The 23,728-nt window shown below is 38.6% G+C and overlaps 1 protein-coding gene across 2 annotated transcripts in view; it reads right to left on the bottom strand.

Annotated features, from left to right (window-relative positions):
- Positions 1-6,554: 6,554 nt before the first annotated feature.
- Positions 6,555-23,728, bottom strand: part of TFAP2D (transcription factor AP-2 delta) — a 56,480-nt gene continuing 39,306 nt past the window's right edge. For both annotated transcript variants that reach the window (XM_032864561.1, XM_032864560.1), the window contains one exon: positions 6,555-9,067. In XM_032864561.1, the coding sequence (XP_032720452.1) occupies positions 8,848-9,067 (220 nt within the window). In that variant the 3' untranslated portion in view covers positions 6,555-8,847. The remainder of the gene's footprint in view (positions 9,068-23,728) is intronic.

Below are 23,728 nucleotides of genomic sequence, written 5' to 3' on the forward strand. Positions count from 1 at the left end.
AAATACTATGATTGTCCTCATTTTACAGTTAAGGCAACTGGAGGTTATCTAATAGGAAAGATAAGTAAATAATTATTTAAAAAATTTTAGTAAGTGGCATGCCTAGGAGAAATGGTAGTAGAGGAGTACAAAGGAGGGAAAAGCAACTTGGTTTAGAGAATGAGAGAAGGCCTCTTTAGTAGGAAGTGTTCTAAAGATGAACTTCCAAGATTTCCCACCTACTCTCCAAGGACTCTGAATATAGTGTAGTATCACATTCATAATTATATTACATCTTAGGTGATAAAGGAGTTTTGCAGATATAATTAATGCTACTGATCAGTTGACTTTAAGTAAATCAAAAGAGAGATATACAATCTAATCATGTGAGCCCCTTAAAAGCAGAAGTTTTCTCCACCTGACAGCTGAAGGGAAAGTCAAATTCACTGTTGATTCAATGCACTGTTGCTGGCCTTGAACATGGAGGGGTCCATGTAATAAAGAAATGAGAGTGGAGTCCGGGAGCTCTGAGTGACTCCTGGCTGACAACCAGCAAGGAAAGGGGGCCTTGGTTCGATAACCACAAGGAAATGAATTTTGCCAACCACCTGAAGGAGTTTGGAAGTGGATACTTCCCCTAGAAGCTTTAGATAAGAGTCTGGGCTGGGTGTTATCTTGAGTTCAGTCTAATGAGAGACTAGGCAGAGACCCAGTTGAGCCTGGCTGGACTTGTGACCTATAGAAATGGCACTAATGAATAGATGCTAATTTAACCCATTAAGTTTGTGGTACTATGTTATTTAACAATAGAAAACCTCTATTGTTGCACTAAATTAGTGACTTTTAAGCTGATACCTAAAACATTAGTAGAAGTTGGCTTGGTTGAGGAGGTTAAGCCGAACCCAATGTTCCAAGCTTAACAACTATAGAGTCAGTCTTAGCTTGTGGATAGTTTCAGGAATTCAAAGAAGCTTGATGTGACTGGACCATGGAGTGTGTATGTGGTGGGCCAGAGGAGGGGATATGATGAGGGAAGCCCTGATATAAATTAAAGCTGGAGGAAGCTGGAAGAGAGGCCAAAGACCAGGTAAGAAGGATATTATAAATCTTCTGGAAGAGTTTGACTTAACTTAAAGGGAACAGAAAGCCTTAGAGAGTTTTATTTAGGATGTGCAAATTGATTACTTTCTAGAATGATTTTTCTAAGGAAAAGCAGCACTGTAGACAGGAAAGCCAGTTAGAAGACTATTGTAATAATGCAATCAAGAGCTGATGTTGTCTTGAACTAGGAGAATGACTGCTTCATACAGTTGATCAATAGGCCCTGAAAAATTAACTTATTATAATATTATTGTATTTATTTACCAGAACCTAGTGATTAACTCTAGGAAGTGATAAAGATAGGGAAAAATTTAAGATAACTCACAGGTTTACATCTTAGGCAACTGTATAAGGGCATCACTAACAGAAAAGGAAAACTCAGGAGGAGGAAGATTGATTGAGATTGAGGGAGGGGATTGATTAGAAATCTGTATTTTGATATATGTTTTTTGTTTTTTTTAAATTTTTTTAGAATGAACCATAAAAAAGGATTTATTTTCCTTCATTGTAGATCAGGGAGTACTATCCAGAGAATATATATATTTGTTGATATATGTTAATATGTATCAGTATGTATATATCTATATTTAAAGATACTGTTTTTCATAGGGCAATACCCTTAGAAAATTGATTACACAGATCTGCAGCACAGCAGTAGTCTGGGATGAAGATATGGATTTGTAATTCATCAGAATTGTGTTAAGCTAGACTAATGAATAGCAGCAGACAGACACTGCTGCCCACCTCACAATTTCAGGGGCTTAACATACTAGAAATTTAGGTGGGAGTAACAGGTACTTCTCTTCCACATGGTCATTCAGGGATCCAGGTACTTTCTATCTTCTGTTTCTGACATCTTTAAGACAGTGGTTCTTAACTAGGAGTAATTTTGTCCCCCAGGAGACGTTTAGCAATGTCTGAAGACAATTTTCATTGTCACAATTAGGAGAGATGCTACTGGCATCCAGTGCATAGAAGCCAAGGATCTGCTAAACATCCTACAACACACAGGATAGCCCCTCGTAATCAGGAATTATCTGGTCCAAAATGTCAGTAATGCCAAAGTTGAGAATCTTTGCCCTCCAGACTCATAACCATGGAGGCAAGTACAGGTCTGGTTTTTATTTGTAGGATCTGGAAATATCAAATATCACTTTCACTCCCCCACTGGAAAGAACTTAAGCACATAGCCACAAACAGCAAGAAATGTTGAGAAATGTAATCTGGGCCAGGGGTAGCAAACAACAGTCCTCAGACTCAAGAAGGCCCAATACCTATTTTTGTAAAGAAAGATTTCTTGGAACAGTCATGCATATTTGTTTACAGATTGTCTATAGCTACTTTCATGCATAATTACTTGCAGCAGAAACCATATGGCCTGCATTCCCTAGAATATTTGCTACCTGGCCCTTTATAGAATAAGTTTACCAATGTCCGGATAGATGTATATCCTGGATAAAGGTAAAATGGGCTTTGTTAGATGGCTATTGGTCTTTGTCACAAGTAAGTCATAATACAAGGTGATATTGCCTAGGGAGAATGTATGGGGTGTGAAGATAAAAGATCCCACTATTTATGCACCTTATTAACTTTTATTGACTCCAGGAACATCCTGATTGGACTTGGAACACTAAACAGAAATATCACTGTAAGGTCCTTGCTCCAAATACCTCTTGACATGAATGAAGTAATTGAGGAAATACAATGTTAAAGGAAGAATAGCTTTGAAACTTACATCAGACTTTGGTAATAACTCACATGTACAGGTTTACTTATTTTTATTTTTTTTTTGCCTCTTATGGGAATTATTATTTCATATTTTCCTGTGTCTCATTCTTTTTTAATTCTCTGTGATGCAGATGGAAAATAGCTGAAGTTTAGTTTTTAAGTGTAGTGGGTATGAATGTCTGTCTGCCAATTTGGATATATGAGAAATGTCACTTTTTTCTGTGACATGATGCAATTTTTATATGTTAGTCTTCTTTTCAATGTGGCCGAAATTTAGTATTAGTCCATTTAGGGTCTTCTTGGGTTGCATCAACGTCCCACATTTTGGGGAGGAGGTCTTACATAGAACCATGCTGTGTGGAGGAATATATGGTCTGGATCTTTGTCTACTGATGCTTTGTCTACTGGCACCTGCAGAGACCCTCTTCTATATTGTGGGGGGCTGGGGTAGAAGTCTGCAAGCCATCATTCTCAGAACCCTTTGCCAGCTGGCTTCTAACTGGACTCTGACAATGGAGACACTGGTAGGAATTCAAAGGAAGGAGGAGATGAAAAGAATGCTCCATGTATTTCTCATTTCTGTCAGCTTCCCTTGAGCAGAAGCAGAACGTTCTGGTTCCAGCCCCCAAACTCCTTTTATATTCCTGGAGTTAGCCATGCTCTAGACCTCAGAGGTATCACCAGCATCTATTTCTGAGGTTCAACAGTTGTGGGGGGGAGGGATGTCTCAGGAACTCCCAGGTGCAGGTAACCTCACCTCTTTCCTTATGTCCTTCTATCTATAAGAGTGATCGCTGCTTTTTTCAATTATTAATATTTGGGTGATTCTGTGTCTCATTTTTCACTCTTTTAACTTTTAACCCCTGACCAACCTATTTTCTTCAATAAATCCTTTCTTCTTGAAAACCCTAGCAGGTTTCTGTTCTCCTAAATGGACTCTAATTAATGTGCTTGAATTCCCATCTGGTCTTTGACACAGGTCTCAGGTTTCTCCTGGGCATGTTCGTGTCCAACCTGTGAGGACTCTGTATGCATCTGGGGGCACCTAAAATATCCTCTTTGTGCTGCACCCCCCCTGGGGTGTGGGAATTCCTGCTGTTCTGTTGTCTGCTTCCATCCACATCATCCTGGTACCTCTGCACCATGTTGAAGAGAAACTCTGTGAGAGAAAGCCCATGGGGCTGAGATCTATCTGCCTAAACACACACACACACACACACACACACACACACACACACACACACACATACACACACACCCTACCACATACACAGCTCTGCTAAATGTTTCTGCGCTCTGCTGGAAGTTCTTCCTCCCTGGCCTTTCCTCTGGGGATGGGGACATATTTCCTTCTGCCCCATCCTCACCCCCAGGACATGGCCCATTCTCTGAGAGATCAATCACAGCTGAGCTTCCCTACTTTTTTGTCTTCTTCTTTTCCCAAAACAGGGATTATTTTCTGGGCCTGTGTGTGTGTGTGTGTGTGTGTGTGTGTGTGTAAGAAAAATCTCCTGACTGAGATGCTTTTAAACCTCCATTCCTCCTTAGGTCCGAAGATTTTAAAACTGTAAACTTTTACAAAAGTTCAACTCTTTTATTACCTGCATTCCATCGGGTCATCTTCCTGCCTTGAGGCAGTACAGGCAAAATGTTAGCTGCCCAATGATGGGGGAGGAAGGTAGGAATAACCAGAAATACAAGTTGCATCTGCTAGTTTTCAAAATAGCATCCTGCTCCAACTATTTTCAATTCACCCAGAACCATAATGTCTCTTTTCCTAATCATCTTTCTCTGCCCCCGAACATAATCCCCACCCCTCCTCTCCAGTTTCCTGGACAGTGCTCTGGTTTGTGTTGGGGCAACTGCTGCATATTTTCACTATAACACTTACTGTGTTCTAAGGGCTGGGGTCTTCACAGGAGACTGTGATAAGCTCGCAAAACAATGTTCTATTCTACTCTGTATTTACAGCCTCTAGGAAAGAGCCTGGCATATAGAAATGGTCCAGTAAACTGAGGTGAAACCGATTTCTAGATTAAAAATAGTTTGTCCAAACTAAGTATTAGAGGCCATAGCTAAGAGTTACATAGCACTAGCTATGCCCCTGTTTGCTCTTAGCCTATGGGATACATTAACTCTTTGGTTCTGACAGTAATTATGGAAGTAGGTATCTATTAGTGTCCTCACTTTACAGATGGGAAGTGGGCATACAGAGACATTTGGCACTTTGCCCAAGGTCACGCTGTAGCAAATGGAAAAAGCCGTGGTTTGAGCTGGGTTATTTAGCTTCAGAGTCTATGCGAGGCCAGGCCACCTTGTGCATAGTGACTTGGCTTTTATAAGGACCCTGTATGCTCCTTGTGTAAAGGAGTCTCTAAAATGCCCCCAAAGAGGCATAAAAGGAAGAACATACAGGGAAATGGAATAATATTATTTTACTTATCATTAACAAGGACAATTTACTCATACATTTACCTTAAAAGCACCAGGTGACAGAAGGTCAAATTCTTATCACTGTCACCACAGGATCAGGATTCTCGTAGGTGTGCTAAAGGGTCATGTTCTGTCCCAGACATTAAAGAGAATATACCCTCAAAGAAGGGAAAAGAAAAAGGAACTGCAAAGCCATGAAGAATTATCCCTATTTTTAAAGCATCTGAAAAGAGGGGAGTAGGATAATAGACTAGGAATCTTACCAAGTGCTCTGATCTTTCCAGAGGAGAAAAATATAGTGTAATTCAGTTTCATTTACTTTTCTAGAACCACTAAACTTAAGTCAAATGGTAACTCTAATGAAATAGCCATGGAGGTGGCATTTATTAATTGGTTATTGAAACAGCCTTAGACATTTATTTTCATAGGAATTTGGCCTAATCTTTCACAAGTTTAAATATAAAAATTGTGCATTTATTAATTGTGGGTGAGTATGAAATTCAGACAGTTTTTCTGGGCAACTAATAGTTAATCTGAAAAATATTCCATTGCTCTATTATTTGACACTGAAAATCAAATAGATTTTTATTGGAACCTCTCTGTACACCCATTTCCTCATCTGTTAAGTGAGGACACTAACAGATACCTACTCTCATAATTACTGTCAGAACCAGAGTTAATGTATCCCATCGGCTAAGAGCAAACAGGGGCATAGTTAGTGCTATGTGAATGTTAGCTATTGTCTCTAATACTTAGTTTGGACAAACAATTTTTAATATCTAGAAATCAGTTTCTCCTCAGGTAACCTTCCTTTTCTATAAATTATGATACTGATTATAACTTCACTTTTGTTAAAGTTTGGATATCTACATAGTTTTCTTTATTGTCCTATAGTGAATATATCTACTTGGAACTAATATGATATAGTGAAAATGCTACCTTATTGAAATAAAAAGAGCTATTTATAAATTACTATGGAAGAAGCGATCCAGATTGAAACACTGAGTTTTGGGGAGGAAAAAAAGTAATAGGTCCTTTGGCCCATCTTGGACGAAGAACACACACACATTCATTTACTTATTTATTTAAAAAGTGTTGAGTACCTATTATATACAAGGCAAAAGTTGGTATGTTAACAATGTCTATTAGAATATGATAATAAATGACTCTAAACATGACCAGTCCATCAATTCATTTATGGCCTAATGGCTGGTTAAGTTAAACAATGGGCTCTTAATGTCTTAAGAGCCTTAAAGCTGTCCGTTTCAGGCTCTTAAGACACCCAGAATCCTGGTAAATAATATGCACTGTAGTTATTTATAGTTATGCTTTTGTTTCCAAGGCTAATAGATAATAACACCCCACTGAGGTGTTAAGAACCCCAGCTAGTCACAACTCTGGGTGGAGAAGGTGGTACTATAAGTCAGATCTAATTTTTTATCTGATTATTGGTGAACATTTGACATGGTATACAACTACATTAAATATCTAGCAGATATGCATATCAAAATGCCATATTAAATACTTATGTAATTGGTAATAATAAAAGGAATAAAAGAAAGTGAATATGGAAACTTCATTAAGGAAATATTAGTAGCCCGTATTATCTGTATAGACCCTTCCTATTACTTATCAAGCTGAAATATTCATCATTTTTGTTTCATGTGTATATTTTACAATATGAGAAATTTCATGTAAAATGGAATTGTTTACTTTGTGATGAAATTTGGAACTGCAGCAGAATCCCTGCTTTATTCTATTTTATTTCAAAAACTTTAATCCATGAACAATGGAAAAATTTAAAAAATGGAACTAGATAAACACATGAAATCACAATTCATTACTTTTACATTTATTTTAAGCTCTTCTATGATATAACTATAAAACACCTTTATCATAGAATTCCTTAGTAGTGTCTTCTCTTAACCGAATTTAGTTTAGAAAATTTAGTTTCATTGATTATGGTTCTTTTCTGTACAAGATTGAAGATAAAGATCAAATAATTTTAAGAATTATTGTTAGGTAAAAATATTTTGTGTGCTTTCCCCATGAAAAATCTCGAGCAGTTTCCTCTCAATTAAAAATAATACTAATATTCCCCGTGGGCTTATAATATGGCAGACACTTTTTGAAAGTAATTGAAATGTGTTAGTAAGAGGACATATTTTCATGCTAAACGTGTATCAGGAGTCCATATATTATTAAAATAATTTTTTTCATAGATGATGACCTATATCTTTATTTGCCTAAATGTCTGAAAATTGTTAACAATAGAAAGGTCAGTACAATGTGATACCAGTCAGGTTTCTTGACACATTCAAGTTTAAATGGACCAAACTTTCATTCAATTAACACCTGGCTTTTGCAGCCAGGAAGCTCTTATTTTCAGTGTCTTAACTAAAGGACAATGAAGGTATAAGAACAAGCTATTAAAAAAAGGAAGGATCTTAAAAGCAAAAGTCTTCTCTGATCATCCTGGTTTTGTTTTCTTTGTTGAACACAGACCCGGATGTTTCTGTGCCTCTAAAGGTTTTAGAACACAGCCATCAGGCATGTAGAAGAAGAAGGTAGAAAAAGAATGGCTCTTATTGTAACCAGACAATCATTGGCCACCAGCGCTTCAAGGCACCTCCACCGGTCCCTTGGACTTGTCTCCTGTCTCTGAGGGGCAAGGATCCCTGGAAACATCACTGTTCCTATTCCTGTGCTTTTCCAGGCAGCAAAACAGCACTGCTTTCCTTCAGGAGCCCAAGAGTGGCAAAGCTACCCTTTCCTGTATCCATCCTGCCCCAAGCCATTAAGTGCAAGTCTATTTCCTTGAACTGTGAGGTTGGGGATGTGAAGAAAATGAATAGAAGGGTTCATCTCTTAGCTCTTCCATATTATGCTGTCTCTTCTTAGTTATGGGTAGAGGGAGGTCCTAGGGTGGGTTGGGAATCGTCATACATAAAGAGGGCAGATTTTTCTGGAATTTTTAAATACCACCAAGGCACTGGTAGTTAAGTAGGGTAGGGGTGACCAAAATTTCAGGATTTCTGTCAATCCACAAGACAAAGATTCGTGACTGCCCTTTTCAGTTCCCAAAGCATTTATTGATGGATTGATTGCCAGACTGGTCTATTTAATGGGAAGAGGCACTCTTCTGTTCCCAGGGAATTAAGTGAAGAAAGACGGGAGCGGTAAGCACTGGTGGTAGATTCCAGTTGGTCATGCTTTCTAATCCCTAACTACATGGTTGGATAAGAAAGTGCATCAGTTAGATGTGAAAAAGCAAGTGCTGTCTCTCCAGAGTCCAGAAATTCTTAAAAACTGTGATGTATATCATCTGGAACAATAAATTACGTGCACAAAAAGAATTTATCATAACATAAAATTAAAAAGTGACAATTTCATCACACAGTTACACTGCTGTTTTCCTTTTTTTTTTCTTTTTTTTGGGGAGGTTTGTCCTTTTTGTTTCATTTTTCATTTCCATTTTTGTTTTTTATGGAGGGTTGGGGGAGGGTAGAGATTTGGTCCACTGAAGATTAATCACCCTCAATGATATATATATTAGAAAAAATATCAGCAGCAAGACTCTCTAGAAATAGATTCTGTTTGATGTAGCTAGTCTGTCTTTTCTGTTTTGCCCTCTTTCACGGTAGCCTCTGAAGTTTTCCGCAGGGGGGCTTTCTCCGAGTTGGCATGTCCTTGGCCAGAATCCGCTGCTCCGCCATTTTTGTGGGTAGTGTGTTTTTCCAAGTAGTTCAGCATTTCACTGAGGACTGTTTGGAAAGTGCTTAGGGCTGCACATATTGCTGGAGTCCCAAAGCCATGAGTGATCAGACTGGAAATGAGAAGTGGTAAGGAAAAAGAAATGAACTTGTAGTATGATACAGAACAAGCATCTGATCCAGAACATTCAATCAAACAGGCATTTATTGCGTTCCTAAGGGGTGTCAAGCAGTAGGAAAGATAGAACACAAGTCAATGTATCTTTTTTGGCCATAACGAATTCAGGATGCACGTAGATTTGTCATTGATAGACTGGAAAAACACTAATGATCAGCAAACCTAAATATTTAACACAGGATTTAGCTCTGATTCTCTATCTCATTAAGAAAGCCAAAATTAAAAAAAAAGGCAAAATTACAACTTTCTGAATGTGAGAAGCATCTCATTTCTAAGAATGGTGTTTATATTTGTATGAGTATAGTTCACACAAGAAGAACTAAAGATTGGCTGAGTATTCTTGATGGTTAGCTGTTCCTCTGGCTTCATTCTTCTCTCCTTCATAGTAACAAAGTTTTATCTGGGTACACAGTCATCTAGCTGGAGATGACATTTTTAAGCTTTCCTTTTAGTTACATTTGGACATGGGACCAACCTTCCCACACTAGAACATGAAGGGAAGAGTTGTATGTGATTCCCACCTGCTTACAAGGAAACTGAGTGCTCTTTATTTTTTTCTCAAAATAGTTATGCAGCTCTGTAGACGAAGATAATCACCCTGGTGGTGCAGGTAGAACACCACTGAAGAAACTCACTCACCTTCAGTGTCCTCAGTGAGAGAAAAGCAAAATTCTATCTTATGTAAGCCACTTTATGTTTGGGTTTTAGTGGCTAACTAATTAACTAATAATCATAAATAGTGAGAAAATGTAGAGAGTGTTGTTGGCAACTGCAGCACACATAACCCTTCCAGTCATGACCATCTCTAGCTGAACAAATATGTAATTGTAGATTCACTGTTGTGAACAAAACCCCCCTAGCTTGATCATTTCGTCAATTGTTTCTGAAGTGAGACTCTGCCTGGCTGCTCCCCATAATTAATATCTTGTAATAATATGGAAATATATGTTTGGCATATATTATGCATACATTATATACAACATAATATGTATTATACATTCAATAAATAGAACTAGTAACTGCTCACAAGTCCTAGTATCATTGTTATGACATTAACAGTTTTTAAATCAGACAGTATCATCCTCCAAAATATGTTAACTTGCTTGCTATCCCTCATAAGTTATGTAATCTTTAGGAGCAAAAATAAGGAGATTTTAAAACAATGCAAATGAAGGATTTACAGTCCAAGGCAGCCTGTGGATACACCTGAATGATAGTAATAATAGGATCTATCACATAAAATTGCTTCTATTAGTCCATAAAAAGGGCTCAGGATGTTGCCAGACCTATAGTGAGTGTTCAATAAATGGTAGGTATTGTTGGCTATGGGATACTCATGGTAAGAGTAAAATTTTCTGCATGTCTCACACTATACTGCATAGATTGCCAGCACATTTCAGCTGAACATTTTACAAATGTCATAATCTGTGCCTGGGTCATAATCAACATACATTAAAAAAGAAAGTCTTCAGTCTTCGATTATTTAGAAAATAAGAACCGTTAGTGCTTAGACAACTATGCATGCCAAAATTTGTAGTATAAGACATTATCATAGTTCAAGCATCTGCATATCTTTGTTACAGTATCTTGCATTGCTGAGCTGGAAAACTGATCTCAGCTCTGTTTCTCAGTGAGATAACTAGAAGGGAACCCATATGCTTTAAGATCTATCAGGGAATCTGGACAACAAATGGAATTGATTGGAGTGGTGGAAGAATTAATCGTGGCGGCTTCCACAAAAACAACTGAGTGAACCCATTCATTAGTGTTGAAATACTTGGCTCTGATTACAATCTGCCTCTCTGCTCACGCTTAATTCCTGTTTTGAGCTCCTTGTACCACGGGATGAATTTTATTGTCCTCTCTAGTGCCATGTCCTCTTGGTGAGGACTGCCCTTTTTATCTATGGCAGAGTATGCAGAATTCAGTTTCACTAGGTTAAATATTAAAGTTAATAAGCCAATATTTGAGTTTGGAACATATGCCAAGCCCTGCTCTACGTGCTTCCTTCTGTATCAGCTTCTACAATCCTGGAAACAATGCTAAAAATTAGGTATGATTATTTCCATATAATCATATGAAAATAATGTGCAGAGTTAAGTAATTTCTCTGAGAAATCTGATATTCTGCATTGCCTCTGTGCTTATGTTCTCAGGATGTGGGTGTGTTTTATTTTATTTTATTTTATTTTATTTTTTTAGAAATCACATTCTGTTGGCAGTTTTAGCTTTGTTTTTCAAAGTTGGTTCTGTAGGCAGACTTGTAGGCCTGGAAAATGAGAATAGTTCTTACTCTTTTAAGACTGAGGTTTTTAAAAATCAAGTACAAAGTGGGTAGGTCTATAGAAATGCTTTAATTCCCCATGTGAAGAAGTAGTGTCCCCATAATGAAAGATACTTAAGCTGGTCTCCTTCCTTGACTGATGGTCCTGCTTGCTGGACCATATACATGCTGGATATTACACGATGCAATATCATCAGTAGGATACACTCTCATCTGTGCCCTGCACTGAGAACCCGTTATGCCAAGTCTTCACACGGGCTCTGGCTGTAGGCACTTTGTGATCTGGAAGAAGTTATTTATCTTGATAAGATGACAATAGTCTGACTAGGACATCTGCAAGTTCTTTCCAGCCCTAACCTTCAACCCACAGGTGCTAATGCTCTTCTTTAAAGCCAGGACATGGAAAGAAGGTTATGAAAACTGGAAGACCACTGAGCTCAACTGAGAAGTCTAAAATGGATTGTGGAATCTTCAACACCAGGAAAGTAACTGTTTATGTTGTATGCCTGAAACTTAATATAACAGTGTACTTCAATATAAAAATAAATAAAACTTAAAAAAAAAAAAGAAAGGTAATTGTTTGGAATGTTATCTTTCAACATGGGAAACATCACGTAAATTGTTAGTTCCCTTCATTTAACACTACCTGCATATCAAAAAACATACATGGCATACTACATAGGATGATAATAAGTACAAAAGATAGCTTCTGTTCTAGCAGTTTTCAGTGAGGTTTACTAATCCAATAATTAAAGCAATTTAATATTGTGTTAGAATAGTGCTGAAAATAGGTGTATATCTCATTCATAGTGACAGGCAAAAAGGTGGAAAGGAATAATGTAGAGTCCACAGAAAAAAAAAATAAAAGAAAAAAGAGAAATATTAAGGCTGACTTTCAGTCTTAGAAAATAAACTGAGGTCATCTGTTTATGATCTCTAAAATCTTTGGTAACAGAGATCAATTTTGCCTTTAGAAATATATTTTTCAGCACAGACTTAATATTGATGTTATATTTGGCATGTGCATGGATTTTCATCAGATCAACAGGAGAGGACATTTCATAGGCAAGTATTACCTGGGTTGAATGGTAGCCATGAACGGTTTGAAGTAGGTAGGCAAAATTTAGAAGTTCTTCTAAATTCAAATTCATCTAAAAGTGTATTCTCAGGAACAAGAGAAGTGAAAGAGACAACTAGCATTGTGCTCCATGTGTCCTTGTCATGCCACATTTTCAAAACTGTTGAAGGTGGCAGCCAAGATAAATGCTGTATCAGATTTCCTATCATATTTGCATTTCTCAGGCCTCCTTCCTCCCCTCTTTGCAATCATGTATTCTAGGTCTTTATTTTTGAAAGGCTGATCTCAGGTTCCTCACTTCTCTATCCCCAAACCTGGTCATTCCTACTTGGGCACCTTCGTTTGACCTCCCTTTTTTTCTCAGCCAAACTAAAGTCCACCGACCCACTAAAGCTCCTTGGTGATATGGAAAAAAAAAAAAATGTTAGTTTCCTGGTCCCTTGATTAAGATATTGAAAAAGATGTGCTCCTGCCGAAGGATAGAAACTTGCCAAAGTGATACAAGAACTTAAATAGAATTTTTAGGAGAAAGGAATAACATCTCTTCCTCCTGCTACCAAACTGTAAAACCAGAGCCTGGAAGGACCACAGGAGGACAGGGGGAGGGTAAGATCTCAGTCACAAAGGGATGAAAAGCTCTGGGAGCCATATTCATGGACTCATAGTCCACTGATAATCCAAGTATGCTAGATCTTAATAGAATGGTGAATAATATGCTATATGTGTCTCTAAAACTCTGTGGTTTGAACTCTTACTATAAATTGATAATCTAAAGTTATAGTCTCATCTTAAAAAAAAAATACAAGGATGCCTGGGAGGCTAAGTCGTTAAGTGTCTGCCTTCAGCTCAGGTCATGATCACAGCGTCCCGGGATCGAGCCCCGCATCAGGCTCCCTGCTTAGCGGGAAGTCTGCTTCTCCCTCTCCCACTCCCCCTGCTCCTGTTACCTCTCTCACTGTGTCTCTCTGTCAAATAAATAAATAAAATATTCAAAAGAAAGAAAGAAAGAAAATTAAAAACTCTTTAAAAAATACAAATTTGTTAAAATAAAAATAAACCACAAATGAACAACAGCAACAAAAACAAACAGGGCTGCGTTGGGACACTATCATCAACCTGTACTCTATCAGCTGCCAGCACTTAACTACTGCTGACCTCCAGATGCAGGAGCCTCAGGGGAGAGTGGTGATAGGGGCTGGGGTACCTCAGTGTCTGGAATGACTGACTTAGCGAAAGGCTAATGTTTCCCAGGCTTCATTTGGGAGTCTCTGAAGCCCACGGTAGTAAGATTCAGTGTAAAGTTAGGTTCCAAGAATGGGAAAGAGGAATGCTGCAGAGAAGGGCAGGGAGGGGAGGGGAGATGGTGCTATGTTAGCAGAAGAAAGATTAAATGGTAATTAAGATACTTGGCCTTCTTTTCAAACAGTTTAATGTTAAAACTGGCAATGATATAATGAATGGAGTTGAGACTTTCTTTTTAAGTATAGGAAACTCTTATTTCAGGATAAAGAAAATAGGCATGTGTTTTTGAGAGACTGGAGTTGCTAGGTAATCTTTAAAAAATCTAGGAAGATGGGAGAGAAGGTGTGAAAAAGAACAGAGCGATCTTCCTTAATAATCAAAGGGGGGGGTGGAAGGAGACAGACTTTGGGAATTCTAGTTGATTAAATTACATTTAATTCAACCCTTAACAAGTTTCTTGCAATGGAACATTAAAAAAAAATGAAGATTTATTTATTTTAGAGACAGAAAGAGAGTATAGGGAGGAACAGAGGAGAAGGGAGAGCGAGAGAAAGAATCTCCAGCAGACACTAATGAGCTAAGCTTGGAGCTGGGCTGGACCTCATAAGGGCTGGACCTCATAACCCTGAGATCAGAGCCTGACGTTACAACCCCAAGCCGAAACCAAGAGTGGAATGCTTAACGGACTGTGCCACCCAGGCGCCCCTGTAATGGAACATTTTTAAAATCAGGAGCATTGAATGTTAGTTTACACAGGGTAAGATTTATCGTTTTAAGGAATACAGACTGTTGAATTTTGACAAACCCATGCAGTTGTGTTACCACTACAATTACCCAAAACGTTTTCTGATGTTCCTTGCCCATCAATGACTTCTCTCCCAGCTCCTGGGAATCAGTGCTCTAATTTCTATCTGTGTAGTTATTACTTTTTCCCAACTGTCATATAAACTGAATAATAAAGTCCGTAGACTGTTATAACTTGGCATAATAATTTTGAGATTCATCCATGTTGTGGTGCTTATCAATAGATCATTTTTTATTGCTGGTTAAGTATTCCATTGAATAGATTTAGTTACCATTTGTTCATATAATGGGTCCTTACAATTCTGAAATGTTAATATTTTAAGAGACCACGGAAGGGTTCAGTAAAGAGCCCAATAAAGTAACTGCATTTTTTAAAAAGATTTTTTTATTTTTAAGTAATCTCTACACCAACATGGGGCTTCAACTCATAACCCCGAGATCCACAGTCACATGTTCCACTGATTGAGGCAGCCAAACGCCAGTAATAGTATTTTTTAACAAAGTATTATTAAAGGACTAAAATACATGTTACTATAGGATTTTTACAAAGCATCTGACAAAAATATCCCCAAATACCATGTGATAAGTTGAGAGGACAAGTGAATAGATGAAGGCCAACTTAGGGAGACTCACAGCTGGTTGGGCAATGATACCCAAAGTGTAGACCTCGGGCACTTGTTAGCCTTGAAGGATGTTTCCGGATGAGTGCACCCAAGACTCTCCCATTCATCCCAGTCTGCCTGCCATGTTAACTGACAGTAAGATTGAAGGCATCCTAGATTTAAGTGCTGGCATTAAAATAGAGAGGAAAATTCCTGCATTGGATAATGGAACCAACATTTAAAAATATCTTAATGTGGTTAAAAAAAAAAAAAGCATTGTGGTGGGCCAAAATCAAAGGTGTGAAATTTAGGGGAGATTAAAAACATATCCACTTGCAGTATCCTGACAGAGAGATCTGACCCAAGAGCAATTCTTAGGGAAAGGATCACCAAATCAGTAAATCTAAGCTAAAAACAAACAAACAAAAACCCAAAAAAACAAAAAAAAGCAAGGGTCAAATTTTAGGTTTGGATCACAACTAGTCAGGCTTACAAGCTGTATTTACCTTGAACTATATTCTCTCTCTCTCTCTCAAACTAGATTCCAGCTCATTGATTTCATTTTCCTATTACAGTTTCACACCGAGGAACAGGAAGGTTCTGACAACTCACTGTGAGCAACACAATTACCCATTGAGAAAATCCAGACTGCTATAGTTTATGGCACCTGATGTCAGAGAAAATGCAACTTCTATTTAATTGTCGTGGTCTTAATTTTATTCATGGTTTTAAAAACTCCTATTCTGCTAGATCCCCCAATAAACATTCTCGAGAGCATCTTTCTGCAACATAAATCATCTTTTCAAATTGGCTGAGCTCAGAAAGACAGTAACTATGGCTGGATCTAAAAGACGAAATTCTACTTCTGACTTTCCCCCTAAGTGTTAGGGTATGTTCAGATTACAGCAATTGGAGGGATGGCTCAGAGCAGAACCACCTTTTTTAGGGAGAGAGTATGACTGTGTGTACACATGTACCAACCGACTTATACTGTTCTTTGTCTTTTATAAGGTGGCATTCCGGGATCACCCAGGTGGCTCAGCCCGTTAAGCATCAGACTCTTGATCTCAGCTCAGGTTATGATCTCAGGGTTGTGAGTTCAAGCTCCCTGCATTGGGCACCATGCTGGGCAGGGAGACTCCTTAAGATAAATACATAAATGAATGAATGAATAAATGAATGAATGAATGAATAAAATTAAAGTAAAATAAAATAATTAAAATATAAGGTGGCATTCTGATCTCTTTTTGACCAATGGGCTTGACCTGAATAAATTCTACTGATTATAGACTTCAACTTTTTTTTTAAAGATTTTTTATTTATTCATTTGACAGACAGAGATCACAAGTAGGCAGAGAGGCAGGCAGAGAGAGAGGAGGAAGCAGGCTCCCCACCAAGCACATAGCCTGATGCGGGGCTCGATCCCAGGACGCTGGGATCATGACCTGAGCTGAAGGCAGAGGCCTTAACCCACTGAGCCACCCAGGTGCCCCTAGACTTCAACTTTTTAAGGGAAAATATATTATCATAGTTCAAACTGTATCCTCTACCAATAAGGTTAAAAATGAAGAAATGGAGACAGAAATGACAGAAGTAATAATAGAAGATGGAAAAGAAGAAATTACTATTTGAGAGAGAATAAATTATAATCCTCTCTTCTTTTTCCCTGTGTGGTTTTGCCAATAAGACATTAGGAACAATCCAGTTTTAACTCAGGGTTTATGCTTACAAACTACTTGCCATGAATGATGAGAATCTATCAGGAAACTTCTATACAATTGAAATTTCACAAACTTCTCGTCACACCTTGTGGTATCTCATTAAGTGCATTTTTTGCTTGTGGCTAAGGCCTTATAAGTAAGTTTTTCTTGAAAATCTCCAGGCATGGCTGGGCAGCTCAGTCAGTTAAGCGTCTGCCTATAGCTCGGGTTCTGATCCTGGGGTCCTGGGACTAAGCCAGGCATTAAGCTCACATGGAGCCCTGCATCAGACTCCTTGCTCCATGGGGGGGCTGCTTTTCCTTCTCCCTCTGCCTGCTGCTCCCCCAGCTTTTGTGCATGCGCTCTCTGTGTCAAATAGCTAAATAAAATCTTTTATTAAAAAAAAAAAAAAGGAGGGACACCTGAGTGGCTCAGTTGGTTAAGCGTCTGCCTTCAGCTCAGGTCATGATCCCAGAGTTCTGGGATTGACTCCCACATGGCTCTCCCTGCTCTGCAGGGAGCCTGCTTCTCCCTCTCTCTCTGCCTGCCACTCCCCCTGCTTGTGCTTGCTCACTCTCTCACTCTCTCTCTCTCTGACAAATAAATAAATAAAACATTAAAAAAAAAGAAGGAGACAATCTCCAAAGCTTCAGCCCTTACTTGGAATATAAATTAGTAGAGGATTCTGAAAAGACAACTACCTAAGGAATAAGAGCTATTTTACTTCCCGTAATCTAAGTAAATATGGTTTATACTTCAATAGCTTTGTTGTATGCTAGAGAAATGTTACAAAACTGTTTCCATATTGCTCTAGCTGTCCTTCAGAAATGCTTTAATTGATCTGTCTAAACTGATTTAAATTAAAACACTAAAGCTATTTTCTAAAACATAGCCTAGAGCAAATGCCTATGGAATCTCCCCTTGAATTCTTTCTACCTAAAGAGTTGGGCCTAGGGTCCAGCACATCCTTTCCAAATACTAATAAGGAAACACTGGTTTAAAATGTATTGAAAAGGTGGGGCACCTGGCTGGCTCAGTCAGTAGACCATGTGACTCTTGATCATGGGGTTGTGAGTTCAAGCCCCACATCGGGTGTGGAGCCTACTTAATAATTAAAAAAAGAAAAAAAAAAGTAAAGAATAACAAACAAATAAATAAAACATACCGAAAAGGAAATGCCAGCCTCATTAATATTTTCTGCTGAACAGAGAGAGTCAATTATCATATGGTTTCTCTTATTTGTGGAACATAACAAATAGCATGGAGGACATGGGGAGTTAGGAGAAGGCATTTGGGGGAAATTGGAAGGGGAGGTGAAAAATGAGAGACTATGGATTCTGAAAAACAATCTGAAGGGTTTGAAGAGGTGTGGGGGGTGAGAGGTTGGGGGAACCAGGTGGTGGGTATTAGAGAGGGCACGGACTGCATGGAGTACTGGGTGTGTACAAAAACAATGAATACTGTTATGCTGAAAATTAAAAAAAAAGACATATATGAAAAAAAATTTTTCTGCTGAAGACTAGGTCATTCAGGTGTGTCTGACAACAGCAGATGGATTTTTCTAGCTTTCTTTTGGGATGCAAAAAGCTGAATGCATTTAGATATTTTTTATACTACAAACTAGGAGACAGAACATGAGTAGAAAATAGCCCATTGTCATCATTTAGGTAATCTGAGTAAAAGTTGACTTCATTTCGTCAAATTTCAACTTTCTACCTGGAAAATGTCTGACAAGGAACCACCTCTTCTTCTTCTTTCAGTGCGTATAAAAGTTGAAATAGTTGGGTTAGCATCATTATAATGGGTGTTTGCTATCATGTATCTTTGATTCCCCGAATTACATATAGAGGCAACTGTCACCAACATCAGCTCTGTTTTTTGGCCTCCGGGAGGCAGGCAGGCAGCAAGATTTAAAGGCAAGATAAACCTCTTTCTCTTTCCCTCCTGGATTATTCAGCTACTGCAAATTTAGGTCCAAATGTAGCCCGAGGCTCAACTGTACTCCCCACTAAGGTTTTAGGGGGCAGTCAGAAAAATGCCTTCTTCCACTCATGAGAACAGTGGTGAGTGCAGCAGGCTGGGGAACACCCCTGGAGAACACCAGCAAAGGATTATGGGGCTTCTCTGCAGAACCTTACTTCTTTTCAGAGCTAGGAGGGTAAGGCACTTCATCTCTTGGAAGCAGCGTAAATCCTGAATATAAGTCGTGGACAGAGAGTAGAGGAAAGTAGCTGGGGCTTATCCTCTTAAAAGTTGATAACATCTACCCTTTGTAGCCTATGTCTTGGGCATGGACACAGAGGAAAAGAGGTACTGTCTGATGGTGCTTATTTTCTACATAGATTATATTGTTGTATGGCCCCAGTGGAGTTTAATTAAACTCCATTAAATGGTTCCAATGGGGTTTAATTAAAGTGCATAATGAAGGTATACAGTTCTCTGGTGGTGAGAAATTATTGAAATCTACTCACTAGCAAGACCTTGGCGGCACTCACAAACGTTCTGTGCTTCCTTCAGATAGTGGTTCTCAACCACAGATATATAGAAAAGTCACCCGGAGAGCTTATTAAAAAATATCAATGTGTGGTTTCCCTTCCAGAAATCCTGATTTAATTTACTTGGCATGGGTCCAAAACATCAGCATTGTTAAAATAATACCTATTCAATTTAAATGCAGCCAGGAAGTTGGGTATGTTCCTCTAGGGCCAAGAAGTAAACCCTTCTTGGGAAGGATAGGCTGCTATCCTTCCCAGGAAAAACAGAATGAAGAACTTCAGCATTTTCCCCTAGAACTTCTGTAGAACCCAAGTTCCATGGGCTGTTAATAGTGACTCTGAGATAAAAAGAGTTCCTGTGATCACATTTTGGAAACATGGAGCTGAGTATTTCTTCTATTCAAAAAGGGTACTGGGAGTTTTTGAAATGCTAATGTGTAACTGGCATATGTCAAGCAGATTATAATAGGCAGGGTTTCCTGAGCCATAAAACACTTGACCATGAGACACTTTCAAGGAGTACCTCATGGGACTAGAGTTCTACAAAATTTAAAACTTCTCTTTGGAGAAGTTTATTTATGACTGCCTTAATCTCTGCCAGATTGGGGTATGTGTTGCCCATCTACTGCCCTAAGGTCATGTTCCTCCTGCTCTTCTCAGCTACTTACTCAGGTCCCAAAGGGGATTGAGTCCTTGTGATTTCCTTTTACTTCAGTCCAGCTCATTAGCAAAGGAGGCTATGGATATAATCATTGCACACGCATTTGAAACATCGAAGTCAATCACATTCAAGTCAACTTTTTGAAGGTAAAGATATTTTTAACACTTGCACCCTACTTTTGCATATAAGAATACAGATTTTAGGAATAAATGAACTATCTCCTTACATTTCTCCCTATCAGGCAATTCATATTTTCTATATAGAATAAGGGAATGGAAAGGCTGAGTTAAGGGCTCTCGTGCTTTTTTAGATGAATTCTATTCAGCTATTGACTTTTTACTTATCTCTTTCTCTCTCTCTCTCTTTTTGGTTTAGATTTTATTTATTTACTTCAGACAGAGAGAGAGAGCATGCATGACCACAAACAAGGTGGAGGGCCTGAGAGAGAAGCAGGCTCCCGGCTCATTGGGCTTGATCCCCGGACCCTGGGGTCATGACCCGAGCTGCAGGTTCTTAACTGAGCCACTCGGGTGCCCCAATTATTGACTTTTTAAAATGAACAAATTTCTAAAACATAAAGAGGAAAAGATGAGATCATATAGAAACACAGCATAAATAATGATTTAACTAACGTGGAACGGTGAATGGAGAATGGGGTAAAATATCATTGGTCTAGAAGAAACCTTAGAGATCATCCAGCTTAACTGTATCAATATGTGGATGAATGTACAGAGGCAAGACTGGTAAAAGTTCTCCTCTAAATCCACACTATCAACTGGTAACAAGAGGACACTGAGGTAGGTCCCTGAAAGCCATCGTGAGTGCTTCCCACCGTCCTGTGCTCTCTCTCCAGACTGTCCTCCAATCCACAGCTCAACAAAGACAGAAATTATTTAAATTCCCAAATTTCTTCACCAACTATGCACTCCCCAATTATTCACACATGTTGTTTCTACAGTGCCATGTTTGGAACTTGTTAGAAACAGTTGCCTCTCGTTTCTGTCGTTTGAATTACTAGTCTCCAGTGTGCTGCACCTAAAAATCATTTAACATCTCATCAAGTGATCTTTGAGGGATGCTTTTATACATGGATCTCCTGCAGCCTGTGGTTTGGTGCCATGCAACTTGTGAAGTACAATAAATATTGGCAACTGATTTAATTCAATTTCCTGCTTAATGTTAAATAAATGTAAGTAACTTAATGTAGATTCATACAAGTAGTTCATCAGAGTTCCACCTGTCTGCTAAGGGGGTGAAAACTGTTGCCTGTTTTATTTTTAGTCGACATTTTTACTAGTGAAAATTTTACTTCAAGGGAGACTATTTTTACTCTTATGTAAATAGAAACTATCCATATTTAACTAGTGAATAAGACCTGACCATTTACAGGTATGTTTTTCTTTGCACCTGGGAATGCCACACAGTTTTTGAAGTTTGAGTTATAAAGTTGAATTTCAATCTTACATAAAGAAGCTTAAGTGGAAATACAGGACTTTTTTTCCTTCACAGTTCGGTCCTGTTATTTTGAATATTCTTAAACAAAATGGTCCTGGAAGTCCTCTTGAATGGGCAGAACATCCAGAAGGAGGCTTAATAATTTTATTTCTTACATGCTAAGAAGCCTCGTTGTATGATTCAATTCATGATGTTTTCTTTTGAGATTAGAGATTAAATGGAAATTTCTTCATTTCTCTTCTGACACTGATTTCATAGGATTAATAGAATCATCCATTGCTGATTACCTTCCCCCCCACTTTCTCATCCTCCTAAAAGGAGAAAAAATAAAAAAAAGAAACAAAATCTATACACACTTCAGGCTCCTTAGAGGCAACCAAACAGGTCGCGTTCAAGTAGAGACATACACACTCTCCTGCGTCAGCTGCTGAGCATATGGCTCTTAGAAGATAGTAGCTGACTAGAATTCATGCCATATGTGAAACATAAAGAAAACGGGGATAGTGCATCTGGGTGGCTCAGTTAGTTGGGCGACTGCCTTTGGCTCAGGTCGTGATCCTGGAGTCCCCAGATGGAGTTCCGCATTGGGCTACCTGCTCAGCAGGGAGTCTGCTTCTCCCTCTGACCCTCTCCGACTCGTGCTCTCTCTCTCTCATTCTCTCTCTCAAATAAATAAATAAAATCATAAAAAAAAAGAAAAGAAAAGGGGGATGAATGGCCCAGCAAGAGAAAACTCAGACACCAGAGCTGTCTCAGAAATTGAGAGGGAAATGGAATTAAAATGACTATGGAAGGCCCCCAAGGAGTGGGACATTAGGGCGACAGATGTTGCCTCAGTGGAAGGAAGGCATTTCAGATAGATTGTCAGAGATAGAAAGGACATGTAAGTAATGAAAGAACAACCTATCATTGAAAGTTTTTAAATCTGGAATGGGTGACAACCTGACAAGTACACTGGAGAGAAGATCCAAATGTTGAAGGAGAATAGAAATTGTAAGGGAACTTCCAACATTGAGAATCAATGAAGAAGATGTTATCACCAGCAAATATACAGATATCTGGGAAGTACCTATCTATTTCTTGCTTTCAGGAATTATGGGAAGAGTAGGAGGGTTTATTTCTAAGAAGGTGTGATGTCAATTCACTTTTTGACTAAAAGGGAAGAATTAAGCCTATTGATTATTTCACTTCCCTAACCCATGCTTCAGTTAAAACATCATGACCCTGGGAATAACCCAGTGGAGAATACATCCAGGACCTAATAGAGATATTATCATAATCCACATCAATGAACATATTTATTAGGTTTATACTACATGCTAAGTACTATGGATAGATAGATGAAAGCATTTCCTAATTACCCCAGGTAATTACCTGTATTGTGTTTAATCCTTTCTTACAAGCTCTCTCATATATTATAAGTTTTTGAAAGTAATTTTCCTCCACACTGCAAGTTCCTAAGAATGGGACAATCCTTGAGTCCCAATCTTTGCACCACTGGCCATTACCACTGTAAAATACAAGAAACAATAACATTTCAGGCTCCTAAGGTGGGTGCTGAAAAAGAAAGCTTCCTCCTTTTTCTGATTGGCTGTTTTTTCTGAACAGAACATTAAAGATAGTCTGACTCCCTCCCCTTCCTTATATTGTCAGACATGTTTTTGCTTGACTTCAGATTCAAGGTGATTATGAGAACGTAAGAGATCAAGAAGGGAAAAGTTGCTAAGACCTCCTTGAGATCGCAAACAGGGAAGTTCTTAACATTGCAGAAAATGAGGGCCCTGGGCTTCCGTCTGAGCGGAGTCTGTTCTGTCCATGAGGCCCCATACCACCTTTATCTAATTGCCACTGTTGTTCCTGGGAATTGTATCTGTGGGGTCTTGTGCAGATTTCAATCAATTCTCTTCCCCCTTCTAGGAGTGTTACAGTGTCTGCGGTGTGCTCTACACTTTTGGTGGTACTCGGTACATTATAAATAATGAATAAGCCTGACTGCTGTCATTTTGATGGAAACAAGCAGGTTTCCAGGCTATAGATTGTGAGAAAGGTCACTGCTGTGCAGTTTCCCTGAGCACACAGGTATGTCAACTACCACAGAAAACTGGAAGTAGTTATCTGTGCTTTATGAAGTCAGATCATTCCCTAGCTTTATCTGGACATATTCAATGGACTGAAAGGAAGCCACAGCCCTTGAGGTACCAAATCAACCACCCTGTAAGGTGTAATTCAAGTGGTCCACATTGGGAAGTATATTTTGACCAAATAAAATAATAGCA

This window comes from Lontra canadensis, unplaced genomic scaffold, assembly GCF_010015895.1.
Source record: "Lontra canadensis isolate GAN:19392208 unplaced genomic scaffold, GSC_riverotter_1.0 scaffold27, whole genome shotgun sequence".
In the NCBI taxonomy this organism is placed as follows: Eukaryota; Metazoa; Chordata; class Mammalia; order Carnivora; family Mustelidae; genus Lontra; species Lontra canadensis.